Below are 18,626 nucleotides of genomic sequence, written 5' to 3'. Positions count from 1 at the left end.
ATGTCCAGGATTCAAGTGACAAAGAGAAGCGTATTTCACGGCCCCTGGAGAAGCAGTATTAATTAGCAGTATTGATCACTAGGACGTAAATAAAGTGCTGCATGTTTTGACCCCATTCTTAAGAAGAGCACTGAATAATACACAGTGAAGAGTGAATATTCCACATTTTCCTTACTGAAAACCCAAACTCACAAACTGACGCAGGTGAGGAGTGAGCGCACGGCCTGAACGGTGAGAGGTTGGATGTGTGTGTGGCTGATAACAGAGTCAAGACCAGAGCAGAGCCAGGGACTAATTACATCAGCACTGCTGGTTACATCAGCAACACCGTTCTTACTCTCAGCCTGAGCCGAGTTTACTTTTGAATTTTCCGTTCCACCTTAAATGGAACAGCAGTTATTGTGTAGTGCTTCTAAGAGATTTGCTTTTGATTCATATTTTCAGTTCCACCTTAAATGGTACATCAGTTCTATTCCAGTGACTCTGTTTCATTTTGATTCATATTTTCAGTTCCACCTTAAATGGTACATCAGTTCTATTCCAGTGACTCTGTTTCATTTTGATTCAAATTTTCAGTTCCACCTTAAATGGTACGTCAGTTCTATTCCAGTGACTTTAAGAGGTTTCATTTTGATTCAAATTTTCAGTACCACCTTAAATGGCATGTCAGTTTTATTCCAGTGACTCTAAGAGGTTTCATTTTGATTCAAATTTTCAGTTCCACCTTAAATGGTACAGCAGTTCTATTCCAGTGACTCTAAGAGGTTTCATTTTGATTCAAATTTTCAGTTCCACCTTAAATGGTACAGCAGTTATATTGCAGTGCCTCTAAGAGGTTTCATTTTGATTCAAATTTTCAGTACCACCTTAAATGGCATGTCAGTTTTATTCCAGTGCCTCTAATAGGTTTCATTGCGATCCAAATTTTCAGTTCCACCTTAAATGGTACAGCAGTTATATTGCAGTGCCTCTAATAGGTTTCATTTTGATTCAAATTTTCAGTTCCACCTTAAATGGTACAGCAGTTATATTGCAGTGCCTCTAATAGGTTTCATTGCGATCCAAATTTTCAGTTCCACCTTAAATGGTACAGCAGTTATATTGCAGTGCCTCTAAGAGGTTTCATTTTGATTCAAATTTTCAGTTCCACCTTAAATGGTACAGCAGTTCTATTCCAGTGCCTGTAAGAAGTCTACTTTTGATTTAAAGCTCCCCCACTTAAGGTGGATCGGAAGATTTGAATAAGAAGTCAACTTCAGCCTCTTCTACACTATATGTGTGCATTACACTGTGACTGCTGCACCATTTAAGGTGGACCTTAAATTTCTAATAGGAACGCAACCTCCTCATCTAGACTGCACGCGTTTATTTACACTATATAGTGCGCCATTTAAGGTGGACTGGAAAATTCCAACAACATCTCAACTTCAGCTTCATCCAAACTCTACAAGCGCATTACACTGTAAGTGCTACACTATTTAAGGTGGACTGGAAAATTCCAACAACATCTCAACTTCAGCTTCATCCAGACCGTACGAGCGCATTACACTGTAAGTGCTACACTATTTAAGGTGGACTGGAAAATTCCAACAACATCTCAACTTCAGCTTCATCCAGACCGTACGAGCGCATTACACTGTAAGTGCTACACTATTTAAGGTGGACTGGAAAATTCCAACAACATCTCAACTTCAGCTTCATCCAGACCGTACGAGCGCATTACACTGTAGGTGCTACACTATTTAAGGTGGACTGGAAAATTCCAACAACATCTCAACTTCAGCTTCATCCAGACTGTACAAGCGCATTACACTGTAAGTGCTACACTATTTAAGGTGGACTGGAAAATTCCAACAACATCTCAACTTCAGCTTCATCCAGACCGTACGAGCGCATTACACTGTAGGTGCTACACTATTTAAGGTGGACCGGAACATTCGATTGGCTTTTGGGTTATCCTACACTGTGGTGGTACCAAACTCTAGAACGTGCGCGTGTGTTCTAGACGGTGTCTAAGTGCATTAGCTCTTAGCTTATCCTCCATGGTGTGTGTGTGTGTGTGTGTGTCTTATCCCCTAAGCTCGCGCTGTGTGTGTGTGTGTGTTACCTGCGCTGAGCCCGTGCTGCCGGTTGCAGTGGGCCCGGAATGTGTCCATGTGTGTAATCCGCTTGCAGGTGGGGGTCCACAGCGGGTCGGGGTCCTGCAGGATCCGCTCGGCTTTCTCGGCTTTGTCCGACATCGCGCGCGTGCACTGTCACTCAGACACAACTAACACACTCGCGCGGACGCACAGAGCACGCGCACATAAGCGGCAGGGGCACGGTCAGGACCCGCCCACTTGTCACTGCGAAGCCCCGCCCGTAGCCAGACAAACACTGAGGATCCGCCCACAAGCTGCAGTGTCACTCCGCGCTGAAAGTAGTCCCCTCAGGAGCAGCGCGGGGAAAGAGGACTTTTCATTACACTTAATAATAATTAAGTGTATTAATAATACACTTTAATAATATATTTCTAAATAATTTGATTATTATCCTCTTTCAGATCTCCAAACTATTCATAATTTTAACTATGGATTAAAATTAATCGATCAAAATACATTTTGAGCCAAAACTTTATCATAAAACAGCGTCTCAGTCATCAGGTAGTGAATTCAGATCCAGCTCATGTAGGAACTTTCTGTGAGGAGCTTTTAGAGGGGGACGTCTGGTTCCCATCACCACCACTCTGAGCAGTTCTGACTCGGTAAGGTTATCTAGAACTCTGCGTTTCACCCCAAACCGCTCAGACCCGCTCATTTGAACAATTTCACTACGTAGCACTTTTGAAAAACCGGTGGAGTTCCCCTTCAACATGAACTGTTGAATGTGTAACAATTACATTGATCAAATATTCAGGAGCATTTTATTTATTTTAACAGATTTCCAGGCACATCAGACGTGCGTGTATTTCGTATTAATAATATTAAAGTATTATAGTAATAATATTAAAGTATTATATTTTTGGTGCTTTTACTTTTCAGTTTTTTTTATATTAATCTCTGACGCCGGTTACGTAATATTTAAATATTCCGTCAGTACATCCAATCAGAGTGGGCGTGCGGGGCGTGTCTACGCTCGGCGGCGTGATCCCCACGCCTATTAGCATACGGCATTCTGATTGGCTGGTACAGCTCGGCTCACATCGGCCGAGTGAGCGCCGTCATGCAAAGCATCGTGAACAGACAGTAAAGATCAGCCAATCAAAAGCCACGCTGAGGCCAAGCTCGCACTGTCCTGGCAGAAGCCTGGGCCAATGGGAATGCGAGGACGGAAGAGCGATTCGGAGGCGTGACCAATCGAAATGCCGCATTCAAATGAGCGCTCACGAACACTTGAGCGCATAGAAAATACATAATAAAAGCCCCAAAATTCAAATTAAAAGCTCTGAATTAATCGAAGTTTCTCCGTCCAGATCACCGGAGGCTCCGCAGCAGCGCAACCCGCAAGCATCCGATCAATAAAGCGACTCCGACCAGCAAAATCAGGAGGATTTTTTTTCTGTGTATATATTTTTTGTGTGCATTAGAATTCAATACAATTCTACATAGAATTATATGTGTATTATATACATGATATACATTATTATTATACGTGATATATAATGCCAAATGAAATGCCGATTATAATTATTACGGTCATAATAATAACAGCTACTACTATTCTTGTTAATCATAATAGTAACAAATACTTATAGTGTTGTATTATTTTGCAGTTAATTATAATAATGTCAAAAATAAAAATAGTAATAATGTAACAATGTTCATTAAGTATAATGTACTGTTTTCAAATAAGTGCTATTAAATATGATACAAAATGAATAAAAAATAAAAATGTAATGAAATATTAGTAAATGATATTAAAAAATTAAAATATTAAAAAATGAAAAATGCCATAGTTAAGTCTGTTCTCCGAAGAGCGCATGTTAACTTATTTTCACTTAGGTGTACTCAGACTTTTGCACACAATCATACAATTGTGTGTGTGTGTCTGTGTGTGTATATATATTTACATACATACATACTTATATAACTATATTATGAATATATTATTCCTAATATATATAAATAATGCACAACAATTTCATATGCTACACATAATGTGCTATACATATATTACTATTATTATTAGTAGTAGTAGTTGTAGTGGTAGTAATGGTAGTAGTAGTGGTAGTAATAGTAGTAGTAGTAGTAGTAGTAGTAGTAATGGTAGTAGTGGTGGTAGTAATGTTAGTAGTAGTAGTAGTAGTAGTGATAGTTGTAGTAGAGGTAGTGGTGGTAGTAATAGAAGTAATGGTAGCATTAGTAATGGTAGTAGTAGTAGTAGTGATAGTTGTAGTAGTGGTAGTGGTGGTAGTAATAGTAGTACTGGTAGTAGTAGTAGTAGTAGTAATAGTTGTGGTAGTGGTACTAATGGTAATGGTAGTAGTAGTAGTAGTAGTGATAGTTGTGGTAGTGGTAGTAATGGCAATGGTAGTGGTAGTAGTTGTAGTAGTAATGGTATTAGCAGTAGTAAGTAGTAATGTTAGTGTTAGTAGTAGTAGTAGTAGTGATAGTAGTAGTAGTGATAGTTGTAGCAGTGGTAGTGGTGGTAGTAATAGTAGTAATGGTAGCATTAGTAATGGTAGTAGTGATAGTTGTAGAAGTAGTAGTAGTAAGATAAGATGAGATGCTTTTATTGTCATTGCACAGTGTACAACGAAATTGAGCAGCAATCCAACAGCACTTTCACATACAAAACAATGAAACATAAGGCTAAAATATATAAAGTGCAGATTTAAGGAAGAAAAGTATCTCCAATTTAATATATAATGTAAAAGGACTATAAAACTATATATTCTAAACAGACAATAGACAATAGACAGGTGAGATAGCAGTTGGTTATAGCACATTCCTTGGACAGCTTACAGAGTCATATGATATCGCACATCTTAAGAATTATTGCACAGAAAGAACACAGATTATAAATTGCACATTCGAGAGGAAATGAATAATAACTAGAACAGAGGTGGAGTGGAACGCTGGAACACTGGAACACTGGAACAGTGTACAGAGTTCTATGAATCAGTGCCAGTAAAGAGCTGTAGTGGAGTTCAGTCGGTTCTACTGAGCGCAGTGTTCTATAGAAAGTCCCTGTCAGTGTGTTTGGAAGTGTTCAGTTCCCGCACGGCTCTGGGGTAAAAGCTGTTTGTAAGTCTGTTTGTCCGGGATGGGATGGACCTAAAGTGTTTACCAGAGGGCAGCAGGTCGAACAGATGATGTCCCGGGTGAAACGTGTCCTTCAGGATTGCTGCACCTTCTTGACCACTGCCATGGTGTTGGTGGTCCAGGAGAGATCTTCAGAGATGTGTGTGCCCAGGAATCTGAAGGAACGGACTCTTTCAGCACAGTCCCCATTGATGTACAGTGGTGTAGGGACTGCTCCTTTCCGCTGGAAGTCTATAATGAGTTCTTTTGTTTTTGAGGAGTTCAGGGTGAGGTTATTTCCTGAACACCACTCAGCCAGTCCCTGGACTTCATCCCTGTAGGCGGTCTCGTCTCCTCCAGAGATGAGTCCAACCACTGTCATGTCAACCTTACTGTGGTGTTGGAGGAGTGGGTGGGGACACAGTCATAGGTGTACAGAGCATAGAGAAGCGGGCTAAGCACACACCCCTGTGGTGCGTAGTAGTGATAGTAGTGGTAGCAGTAATAATAGTAATGGTAGTAGTAATAATAGTAATGGTAGTAGTAGTAGTAGTAGTAGTAGTAGTAGTAGTAGTAATGGTAGTAGTAATGGTAGTAGTGATAGTAGCAGTAGTGATAGTGATAATAGCAGTAGTGGTAGTAATAGTAGTAGTAGTAGTAGTAATGGTAGTAGTGCTAGTAGTACTAGTAGTAGTGATAGTAGTGGTAGTAGTGATAGTAGTAGTAGTGGTAGTAATGGTAGTAGTGGCAGTAGTAGTGGTAGTGATAGTGATAGTAGTGGTAGTAATAGTAGTAGTAGTAGCAGTAGTGGTAGTAGTGGTAGTAGTAGTAGTGGTAGTAATAGTAGTACTGGTAGTAGTGATAATAGTAGTAGTAGTAGTGGTAGTAGTAGTAGTGGTAGTAATAGTAGTAGTAGTAGTGGTAGTAATGGTAGTAGTGATAGTAGTAGTAGTAGTAGTAGTAGTGGTAGTAGTGACAGAAGTAGTAGTGGTAGTAATGGTAGTAGTGATAGTAGTAGTAGTGGTAGTAATAGTAGTAGTAGTAGTAGTAGTAGTGGTAGTAGTGGTAGTAATGGTAGTAGTGATAGTAGTAGTGGTAGTAATGGTAGTAGTGATAGTAGTAGTGGTAGTGATAGTGATAGTAGTGGTAGTAATAGTAGTAGTAGTACTAGTAGTAGTAATAGTAGTAGTGATACTTGTAGTAGTGGTAGCAATAGTAGTAGTAGTAGTGGTTGTAGTAGTGGTAGTAATAGTAGTAGTAGTAGTAGGGGTAGTAGTGGTAGTAGTAGTGGTAGTAATGGTAGTACTGATAGTAGTAGTGGTAGTAATAGTAGTAGAAGTAGGGGTAGTAGTGGTAGTAATGGTAGTAGTGATAGGAGTAGTAGTGGTAGTAATGGTAGTAGTGGCAGTAGTAGTAGTGGTATTAATTGTAGTAGTGATAGTAGTAGTGATAGTGATAGTAGTAGTAGTGGTAATGGTAGTAATGATAGTAGTAGTAATGATAGTAGTAGTAGTGGTAGTAGTAGTGGCAGTAGTAGTAGTAGTGGCAGTGATAGTAGTAGTAGTGATAGTAGTAGTAGTGGTAGTAATGGTAGTAATGATAGTAGTAGTAGTGGTAGTAGTGGCAGTAGTAGTAGTAGTGGCAGTAATAGTAGTAGTGATAGTAGTAGTAGTGATAGTAGTAGTAGTGATAGTAGTAGTAGTGGTAGTAGTAGTAGTGGTAGTACTGGTGATGGTATATAAGAGAGCTTTCTAGTACACTGTCCAGCAGAATGGACGAAGCTGCACTGAGCTGAAAGAGGCTATTAGATATTCCTCATTTCATCACACTGGACACTGTGCAAATCAAAGGCTCATTTCACAAGCACTCACCTGGACGTTATTTGGGTTATTAGTGGGCGTCTGGCCAGGATTTCACATCCCTTTAGCAGCGTTACATCACTGAACATGTTCGTTTTGTGCTGTGAGTCCAGCGGGCAGGGTGGTTCAGTAAGGGGTGTTACAGGCCTTGTCGGGGCGTCGCTGAGGGAAGAGTTATTTTTATATGTATAATTACACAGCTACTCCCTCTAATAGCAGAGTCAGGTCAAGGCCAAGCAAACAAACTGCATGGATGGACGTGGCCACTTTATTAGAAACATCTAAATACTAGCTATACCTTAGTGGCCACTATAAGAAATACCAACCAAATGGATGCACATTGTAGGTTAACAGCTGAGGACCGTAGCTTGGAGTTCTGCTGCTAACGTCCCTAATTAATTAAAATAAAGCATGAGAATGAGATAATTAAGTCATGGCCACAACGTAGTAAGGCAAGGGACTTAATTAGCTCATTTCCATGTAAGGCACAACTTTATTATCATGATTTAATTAGAATCTCAGACTTACTAAGCTGTGGACTTGACTTTACTATCTTGCTCCTGTATCTTACTAAGACATGTCTACCACTTAATTATCTCATTCCTACGACTCACTAAGCTGTGACTATGTCTTACTAAGCTGTGGCTGAGTTCATTATCTCATGCTTATTTGCATATTAAGTTTTGGCCCATGCCTTATTTCTCACTAATATGATCAGTGCTGCTCCCAAGCAGCCCGTCTGATGCTGCTAGGTGTAGCTGCAGTGCAGGTGGACGTAATGAACTGAACACTCAGCTCATTCACTGTCTGCACTGTTTAAGCTTTTACAGGAACCACGACAAAAAAAAAACGGATTTAATCCGAACTGGAAAAGAGGCCAAGTGGCCGAGGATGACCTGTGAGCTGTGTGGATAGAGAAGTGAAGCAACAAGTCCAAACACGCTGCACCGTTACATCACACAGGGAACATGAACCTGAGGCCATATTACAGAAACGTCCCATCTGTCAGTCCTAATGTAAGGTCTGACCGGTCCAGGTGAATTTCCAAAGGTCCAAAATGAAATTCATATCACAGAAGCGAATCTGCCCTTAATTTAGGAATCTCGCCTTGTCTTACAGCATCTTCTCTCATCTCAAGCTAGGAAATCTTGACTTACTCGATCGAAATCCACAATCAACTGTCGTGTCTGTTGCCTAGCAACCGACCAGCTGAAACGTAAACCCATAATCACGTTAGTCAGCCGGACAGCTAACGTCAGCCAACGAGAGAGCACCAACTTTTACGTTACAGCGGTCGTTCAGCATGTTGTTGTTCATTTTCAAGTTATGCGTCCTCTCCAGAGACGCTGTAGACGCATTTTAACACACGGTTACTATTTATTTACTGAATTTAACGTGTTGGGAGGAAATAAAACGTGAAACGTGGCCTGCAGGAAAGTGACGGCACATTTTATATTTTATGTTTTTTTTAATATGCTAAACTCAGCAATAATAATAATAAATAAATAAATAAATAAGTAAATGAATGAAAAAAATCAATAAATAGTACCATATTTAATACACAATTACTGTTTATTTACTTATTGGTGGGAAAGAAGCATGAAGCATAAAATGTGGCCTGTGCAAAAGTGACAGCACATTTTACGTACATATACACACACACATATGTATGTATGTATGTATAGATAAATATATAAATAACAGAAACTGTCATATTTAAGTTTGTTCCCTGTAGAGGGTGTGAGACTTTCTTCTCACTTTGCAAATCAACGACTTTTGCATGCAACGTTTTGCATTTAAACCTTTTAAATCTTCTTCGTGCTTTGTACTGAGGTAAAAAAGTTCAAACTGAACTAAAGTGTGATAAACTGTAGGTTGTGAATTGTGAGAGAGCGCCCCCTGCTGTTTATCAGAGCGTTGCCGCTCCACAGTTTCAGTCTCCATTTCCCAAACGCTTTAGCCGAGCACGCCGACGTTCCTCCTCCTAATAAACAGACACACGTTCAGCTCCGCCTCCTCATTATTCACCACCATCACTGTAATACTCCATCATCTACAATAACACAGGAAGGTGATCAGAGGGGCGGTGGAGTTCGAGTCGGCAGCGTCTGAGATTTTTAAAACACTGTTAGAAAAAGACAAATGTAACATTAACATGATTACGCTACTTATACTGAAGTAGGCTGCCCCTCACTGCATAAAACAATAGAAACAGATGATTAAAACAGACGTTAAGATGCTCTGAAGTTTATCTTAAAGTTAAGACAACATTTTGGCAACTAAGGGTGTTGCTGTAAAACCATTTTCTCATCTTGGAATAAGATGACAGACTTATGAACTGTTGTTCTGTAATGGCTTCTATCCTAACTTCAAGTTGCCATGACAACGAAGCAAATAAGCTATGATCTCAGACTTGAGAATTTTCTGTGATGACCAACTGAGTACTGACCATCTTCTTTTGCATTAAAGTGACCCAACACCTGGCTCCCCATCTTACCTCAAATGCCGATCTTAAGTTTTAGCACTGGAGCTACAAGGCTAATGCTGCTAACAGGGACTGTACGCTTATAGCTTATAGTCATGGGCTGGAGGGCTGGAGCTCAGGGACCGGGCCCTGTGACCGGAAGGTGGCCGGTTTGATTCCCAGAGCCGCCAGTACGTGACTGAGGTGTCCTTGAGCAAGACACCTAACCCCCAACTGCCCCCTGGGCACTGCTGATAGGGCTGCTGACTGCTCTGGGCAAGTGTGCTCACTGCCCCCTAGTGTGTGCGCTCACTAGTGTGTATGTGGTGTTTCACTTCACGGATGGGTTAAATGCGGAGGTGGAATTTCCCCGGATGTGGGACTAAACAGTCACTTAATTAGCATTAGCAGTTAGCATCATGCTAATTGCTAGGCTGCAAGCTTCCCGTACTTGTTAGCTGCATTAGCCTTGTAGCTCCAGCACTAAAACTTAAGATAGACATTTGAGGTAAGATGGATTTAAGCGAGATTGTGGGTCACTTTAACGGAGGGAATATGGTCAGTAATGTACTCCCATTTTTTATGTTATGTTATCTCTAGTAGTCTTGTTTATGCGGTTTCTGACACTGCACTACTGTTATGTATAAACATGACTGCTGTTTTTAGCTACGCCAACGTCTGCTTCTTATAACAGCGTCAGAAATCACAAGAGAAACCTGTTCTAGATTTATAGCTTTTGGTTCTGAAGAATTGTTTTAATCATTAGACCAACATAAAGGGAACTCCAGGTTGCGACTCGATATGATAATACAATTTAATGCTTCCTCAAAGTCGAAGTGCTTGGACTGCCCAAGGTGCAGCACATGGGCCAAATACAGCCCACATGTATTCATCCTGCTAAAAACACCTCACCTCCCACTCCCTCAGCCAATAAGAGGGCACCAACGTTTACATTACAGCATCAAGCAGAGGTTTGGGCACTGCTGGTCTTTTACCATGTTGTTAATTTTCTGAGTAAAAAATAAGTTACGCATCCTCTACAGAGACACGCTTCTACTTATTTACTAAATTTAACATGTTGGGAAGAAATAATATATTTTATATATATATATATATATATATATATATATATATATATATATATATATATATATATATATATATATATACACACAGTATCTCACTGAGTACACCCTTCACATTTCTGAAAATATTTTATTCTATCTTTTCATGGGAAAAGAAACTGTAGAAATGAAACTCTGATATAAGTTAAAGTGGTCAGTGTGCAGCTTGTACAGCAGTGCAGATTTACTGTCCTCTGAAAAGAACAACACAGAGACGTTAATAGCTGTGTGAATAAATAGCTGGCAGCACAAGTGAGTCCACCTCACAGTGAACGTGTCCAAATTGTGCCCAGTTGTGACGTCGTCCCTCTCTCACATGGTGTCATGTGACTCGTTAGAGTTACAGGGTTCCAGGTGTGAACGTGCAGCAGGGCTGTTAAATTTGGTGTTTTGGGTACAACTCACTCATACTGGCCACTGGATATTCAATATGGCACCTCATGGCAAAGAACTCTCTGAGGATGTGAGGAATAGAATTGCTGCTCTCCACAAAGACGCCAAGGCTCTAAGAAGACTGCTAACACCCTGAAACTGAGCTATAGCACGGTGGACAAGGTCATACAGCGGTTTTCCAAGACAGGTTCCACTCGGAACAGACCTCGCCAGGGTCGACCAAAGAAGTCCACGTTTTCAGCGTCATGTTCAGGGGTTGGCTTCAAAAAATAGACACGAGTGCTGCCAGCATTGCTGCAGAGGTTGAAGAAGTGGGAGGTCAGCCTGTCAGTGCTCAGATCATACGCCACACAATGCATCAACTCGGTCTGCATGGCCGTCGTCCCAGAAGGAAGCCTCTTCTGAAGCTGATGCATAAGAAAGCCCCAAACAGTTTGCTGAAGATATTATTACCGGAACCGTGTCCTGTGGTCTGACGAGAGCAAGATAAACTTGTTTGGCTCAGATGGTGTCCAGCATGTGCGGTGGCACCCTGGTGAGGAGAACCAAGACAACTGTCTCTTGCCTACAGTCAAGCATGGTGGTGGTAGCATCATGGTCTGGAGCTGCATGAGTGCTGCCGGCACTGGGGAGCTGCGGTTCATTGAGGGAAACATGAATTCCACCATGTACTGTGACCTTCTGAAGCAGAGCATGATCCCCCTCCCTTCAGAAACTGTGCCGCATGGCAGTTTTCCAACAGGACAATGACCCCAAACACACCTCCAAGAAGACAACTCCCTTGCTGAAGGTAAAGGTGGTGGACTGGCCAAGTACATCTCCAGACCTAAACCCAATTGAGCACCTGTGGGGCATCTCAAGCAGAAGGAGGAGGAGCTCAAGGTGTCTAATATCCACCAGCTCCATGACATCATCATGGAGGAGTGGAAGAGGATTCCAGTAGCAGCCTGTGCAGCTCTGGTGAATTCCAGGCCCAAGAGGGTTCAGGCAGTGCTAGATAATAAATGATGGTCACGCAAAATATTGACACTCTGAGCACAATGTGGACCTGTTCACTGTGAGGTGGACTCACTTGTGCTGCCAGCTGTTTAGACATTAATGTCTGTGAGTTCTTTTCAGAGGACAGTGAATCTGCACTGCTATACAAGTTACCACACTGAGATGCTTGTTTGTCTTAAGTACTTACCTTACACACATACCGACACGCTTTCTCGGCCCTTTATTATTTTCTGAGAAGCTCTTGCGCTGGATACTGGATTTCTTTTCTCGCCCAGAACCAGTCAAGTCCCACCACACCGCCCGCTTTAATAAGCTGTGGACCTTCGTTTCGTCTCAAAGAAACATTTTATTAATCAGAACACGTGATTTTTACAGCAAAAGAAGCTGACAGCAGGCACGACAGCACAGGTGAGGATCAGAACATGAAAACAAAACAAAAATATGCAGTACGAAAAAAACGGAACCTGATCTAGAACCAGTCTATGCATTCACATCAACAGAAACACTACAATCATCATTTTACACTTCATACAGATTCAGTGCTTTTCAGAACGATAAACCAACCACATTCAATCACAAACAGTATTTGGCACTGGCACAGTTAATCAATATCTACGGAGTGCATGGACAAGCGTGACCAACTGCCCTGAAGTAAAATGTGCAGTCTTTTCCTGGGTTTATTGATATTTTCACAAATAAATATCCATATAAATAAATATGAATCTGGACTAACAGAAATGGGGAAGGTTAAAGTGATAGTTCAGCAAAAAATCGAATTAATTTCACTCGCATCCCAAATGGAGTCGACCAGCCAACTTGCCTTAAACCTCTTTAAAGCGTTAAACCATCTCAAAGAGACCAGCTTAAGTGGTTTCTGACACGGCATAACATATTATTGCCCATGAATATGCGCTTCGATTTGACTGAACATTTGATTTTCTGCCAAACTATCGCTTTAATGTGGTGATGGTAGTGGTGGATGGCATTTATTGCTTGATCGGTTGAGTCAGGTGTTCAACTCTTTGGACCCCAACTGGCTCTTATTTCTGCTGTGGATTTGTGTCCCTATATTGCAGTTTTGTAGTCTAGTGTGTATCCTGTGTCTAGCCTAGCTATCATTAAAGAACATCATTAAACACTTTAGTAGATACACAAACACTCATGAACCATCACAGTCAAAGTTGCTTTCACTGGAACTGCGAAATGTGCGTTATTATATTCACGCATTATGTGAATATATGTAAACATTGGTGGTTTTCTATTGATATTGTGGCAAATAGCTGCTTGCTGCACAGACTACACCTCTGCAATACAGTGGCCACAGTTCAAAACAAACAGGCAAATGCCAAAAGAAAAACATCCCTTAATTATTCTGTACAAAACATGAAATGATCGCTTCCACGTAAGTGGTAGCAAAAAAAACTAAAAGGAAAATGTTGGGTAAGGTTGCATCTACAAGATAATCACAATTCGGTCAAAAAACCAATGCCAAACATTCGTCTCCATATACAGCACAAATACACAACACAGGACATCTTCTCTTTCAGTCAATATTGACGTCAATATCTCAACCGTAGTTCATCACAAATGCAGATTGTAAATGTACTGCATGTTGCAAAATGACACATCAATGTAACGTTAATGTAGGGGTGCAGCGATACTGGCTGGAATCGATATTCCGATACTGAACTAAATGTAGGTATTGTGATATAAACCGAGTCCGTTCTACAGTTTCTCATTAGACTGAATGAATAACCGACTCTAAATGTAGGTATTGTGATATAAACCGAGTCCGTTCTACAGTTTCTCATTAGACTGAATGAATAACCGGCTCTAAATGTAGGTATTGTGATATAAACCGAGTCCGTTCTACAGTTTCTCATTAGGCTGAATGAATAACCGGCTCTAAATGTAGGTATTGTGATATAAACCGAGTCCGTTCTACAGTTTCTCATTAGGCTGAATGAATAACCGACTCTAAATGTAGGTATTGTGATATAAACCGAGTCTGTTCTACAGTTTCTCATTAGGCTGAATGAATAACCGACTCTAAATGTAGGTATTGTGATATAAACCGAGTCCGTTCTACAGTTTCTCATTAGGCTGAATGAATAACCGGCTCTAAATGTAGGTATTGTGATATAAACCGAGTCCGTTCTACAGTTTCTCATTAGACTGAATGAATAACCGACTCTAAATGTAGGTATTGTGATATAAACCGAGTCCGTTCTACAGTTTCTCATTAGGCTGAATGAATAACCGACTCTAAATGTAGGTATTGTGATATAAACCGAGTCCGTTCTACAGTTTCTCATTAGACTGAATGAATAACCGACTCTAAATGTAGGTATTGTGATATAAACCGAGTCCGTTCTACAGTTTCTCATTAGACTGAATGAATAACCGACTCTAAATGTAGGTATTGTGATATAAACCGAGTCCGTTCTACAGTTTCTCATTAGGCTGAATGAATAACCGACTCTAAATGTAGGTATTGTGATATAAACCGAGTCCGTTCTACAGTTTCTCATTAGGCTGAATGAATAACCGACTCTAAATGTAGGTATTGTGATATAAACCGAGTCCGTTCTACAGTTTCTCATTAGGCTGAATGAATAACCGACTCTAAATGTAGGTATTGTGATATAAACCGAGTCCGTTCTACAGTTTCTCATTAGGCTGAATGAATAACCGACTCCAAATGTAGGTATTGTGATATAAACCGAGTCCGTTCTACAGTTTCTCATTAGACTGAATGAATAACCGACTCTAAATGTAGGTATTGTGATATAAACCGAGTCCGTTCTACAGTTTCTCATTAGGCTGAATGAATAACCGACTCCAAATGTAGGTATTGTGATATAAACCGAGTTTCTCATTAGGTCCAATTAAACCAGCGAGGTGAACTTTGGTGACACATAATGACCAACAATACAAAAAAAAAAAACAGCATTGGTGCACCCCTACTTAAATACCGAGCATTTACAATACTTCATCACAAATTAAAATCGTATAGAAATATTACAGTGATTTCATATCTTGAACAAAGAAAATGTTTAGCAATTCATAAAAAAACAAGCAATAATAGAAGACGTAAAACACTGGCCAACAACTAGAATACTTCAGACGATTAGCAAAAAAAATATATCACTAGGGTTTATAGAAAAAAAGCCAGCAGACATGAGCTTTTAAATACGGAGCCTGCTGGCGTCATCCTGTATAAATAAAAATAATGCGTGGCCACGACTTAGTAAGCATAGGAACGAGATAATTAAGTCATGGCCACGCTTTAGTAAAGAGTCAGAACGAGATCCTTATGCGTGGCCACGACTTAGTAAGCCGTGATCTCGTTCCCTAGCCTTACTAAGTCGTGGCCAAGCATTAGGATCTCGTTCCCACGCGTTAATAAGGCGTGGCCACGCATTATTATATTATTTATTAACGCGTGGGAACGAGATCATGTCTTAGTAAGTCATGGCCACGCGTTAGGATCTCGTTTTGATGCTTTACTAAGGTGTGGCCATGACTGACTTATCTCATTCCCACGCCTTACTAAGTCGTGGCCACGTATTATTTTTATTTAGACAGGATGTGACCAGCAGGGCTCCGTATTTAAAGGAAAACACTCACTGAAAACATGATGATCAGTGGAGATGGTCGACTGTAGCTTAGGGCTAATAAATATGCACAGGAGTCCTCAAAAATAGTCCAGATGTTTTATTGTACACACGTTTCTCCGCTTTACCCTAAACGCAGTCGACCAGCCGAGACACGTTTGGTGTCTGAAGCTTGTTTCTTTAGGTTTAGCACCGGAGCTACGAGGCTACTGCAGCTAACATGCTCTGTTAGCTTATCCACGGTGCTAAAACCTGTTCGGCGGCCTCGATTAGACTCACTCATTCGGTTTCTGGCACTTGGCTTTGAACACGGACTACAACATGGACAGAATCCAAGCCTCGAGACAGCTGCTGCTACGGTTTTCAGCTGCACCAGCACATTGGTCCACTGTTAGCAACATTAGCCTTGCAGCTCCTTGTAGCGCTGAAGCTAACGGGACAAACACCAAACATCTCGGCAAACAGGCCAAGATAAAAAGATATCAGTCAATCGTTCTAATCGCCGATCAATTCTCTACACGTACAGGTATGTCTGATGAGAACGGAACAGAACAAGCTTCAGCGTTTCCTATCAAGAAGTACCACAACAACATCCCCTCAGATCCAGATACTGGGGGGATGGGGGAATGGGGGATGGGAGAATGGGGGATGGGGAATGGGGGATGGGAGAATGGGGGATGGGAGAATGGGGGAATGGGAGAATGGGGGAATGGGAGAGGAGGGAATGGGAGAATGGGGGATGAGGGAATGGGAGAATGGGGGATGAGGGAATCATAGAATGGGGGATGAGGGAATGGGGGATGGGGAATGGAGGAATGGGGGATGGGGGAATGGGGGAATGGGGGATGGGGGAATGGAGGAATGGGGGATGGGGAATGGAGGAATGGGGGATGGGGGAATGTTCTTCAAAGCCCAATTCACCTCACACAGCAATGTTATAGAGACAACTGATGCTTATGGAAGAAACGGTTCTGTGAAATAATTCCACGATTTCCTTCGGCGCCTCAGCCAGAAGAGAAGTTTGCATCTTTAGCTTTAGCACATGAGCTAAGGAGCTAGCTAACAAGTCATGAAAGCTTATGAGCATTAGCATTAGCATCGTGAGCATGGTTGCCTCAAATCTCTAATAAACTCCATATATATATATACACGTTATATAGACACACTTAATTCTTGTGGTTTCTGGCACTGCGGACGTGTTTACACCTTGTTTGGGCTTCATTTCAGCCCTGACCTGATGGTTCCCTAATGGGATCTGAAGGTGTTCTACGAGAAACTAGTGGTCTCTAATCCTAATTATTCTACAAAGCGAAAACCATCCGGTTTTAATCCCAATAGTTCGAGTGGTCTTTTCTCAGCAGGTCTTTCTGAATATTGTCTCAGAGAAATAAAGCAGATCTCAATATGAGACACAGGAGCACATTCAGTGCAAGACTCATCGGACCGAAATGTACCACAGGAGGTCGTTCTTACCTGTGGCCATCAAACTCTATAACTCCTCCCTCGGTGTGTGACTCACAAAACTCAACACCAAACTGTTCATATGTGCAATAACAGCAATTGTGTGTGCAAAAACTCAGAGAGACACCAACTTCATTTAAATCATTTAAATAGTTGAACTGCTTTATACCAGATGTTTCATATTTATCATCACAGTCAGCGCCACTTTACTCTATTCATAAGTACTTAAATCTCGTGTACATCCTGCAAATTTCTCTAGATTGTTTTAAATTATTAAAGTGTTTATTCTTTTATATAAATGGCTGCAACTGTAACAACCGCAATTTCCCCCTGGGATCAATAAAGGAATCTGAATATTACATCAGTGAAGGATCCCCTCAGAAGAAAGGAGGAGCATCAGCGTTTCACTGTGAGAAGTTCTGGTGATGAAGGAGAAACGCGCAGGTTCTCTTTCTGCACTGACAAGACTGCAGGGAGAGTTCTGTGAACTAGAACCGAGAGCTCAGCACTTTGACCAAAGTGAGAAAACCTGAGTTTTATTTCTCAGGAGCCGTATTTCAGACACCGAACCAGGTCCAGGAGAAGAACCTGAGATGGAGAGGAGGCATTTCTTTCGCCTGGGACTGGTTCTCATCTGGTCAGGCCAAACGGACACCAAACACACGCTCAGGCGTAAACAGACCACGTGTGTCAGAAACCACAACCACGCGTGCTAAAGATTTGAAATGACGCCGTTATATAAACGTGCACGGAAGTGAACGGCAGTAGCAGCGATATTAAACCTGCATTTCGTCCATTTTTATGAATAAAACCACGTCTTGGTTCGCTGACTTGTAGTATTCATATTTCATTATTTTACCTGTTTAATATAAATGAGATTTTCTGCCAGACCACTGCTTTAATCTGGACAGTGCTCCTGCAGACACTGCTTTGGGCCGGATTCCAGCTCAGCTGATAACGGCACCGATTTCCACACAGACAGCCTGACCCAAATAACACCGGCGGTGACCTCAGGTGACCTTTCTCAAACGAGTCAGAGCGGTCAAAACTTACAAAACAGGTAGATGGATGGATGGATGGATGGATAGAGGCTCAACTTCACGTGTTCCCTGAGTATTTACATGCCAATTTATTATTTATTTATTTATTTATTATAGTACTTTAAGTAAGTCCCCCGGCTGCCTTAATCACTACATTTGACTCAACTTCAAAATATAACATCAATTATTCTCCCATTAACCTCCTATTAGAACTTCAGTGAACTCAGATTTTTAAAACAGCCCCTTTACTCGCCTATGAAATCAATTTTATGCCGTATAAGTATTAAAAATCCCCAGGGCAAAAGGGAAAAGTAAGAGTATTCGTCTACGAACACGCTCACCAAACCCGATCCCGCACGCACACACTGACACACGCAGTATAAACCAAAATAAAAGTCCTGATAATTCACCAGAAGGGAGCTATTGCTACAACGGAATGGTATCAGT

At 41.2% G+C, this 18,626-nt stretch overlaps 1 protein-coding gene across 1 annotated transcript in view; it reads right to left on the bottom strand.

The window, feature by feature from the left end:
• aacs (acetoacetyl-CoA synthetase) overlaps window positions 1-2,325 on the bottom strand; it is a 78,619-nt gene extending 76,294 nt beyond the window's left edge. Inside the window, exon 1 of the mRNA XM_037531347.1 lies at window positions 2,108-2,325. Within this exon, the coding sequence (XP_037387244.1) occupies window positions 2,108-2,240 (133 nt within the window). The 5' untranslated portion in view covers window positions 2,241-2,325. The remainder of the gene's footprint in view (window positions 1-2,107) is intronic.
• Window positions 2,326-18,626: the final 16,301 nt, after the last annotated feature.

The sequence above is a fragment of the Pygocentrus nattereri genome, chromosome 20 (genome assembly GCF_015220715.1).
Source record: "Pygocentrus nattereri isolate fPygNat1 chromosome 20, fPygNat1.pri, whole genome shotgun sequence".
Lineage (NCBI taxonomy): Eukaryota > Metazoa > Chordata > Actinopteri > Characiformes > Serrasalmidae > Pygocentrus > Pygocentrus nattereri.
This window is presented reverse-complemented; position numbering and strand designations above follow the sequence as displayed.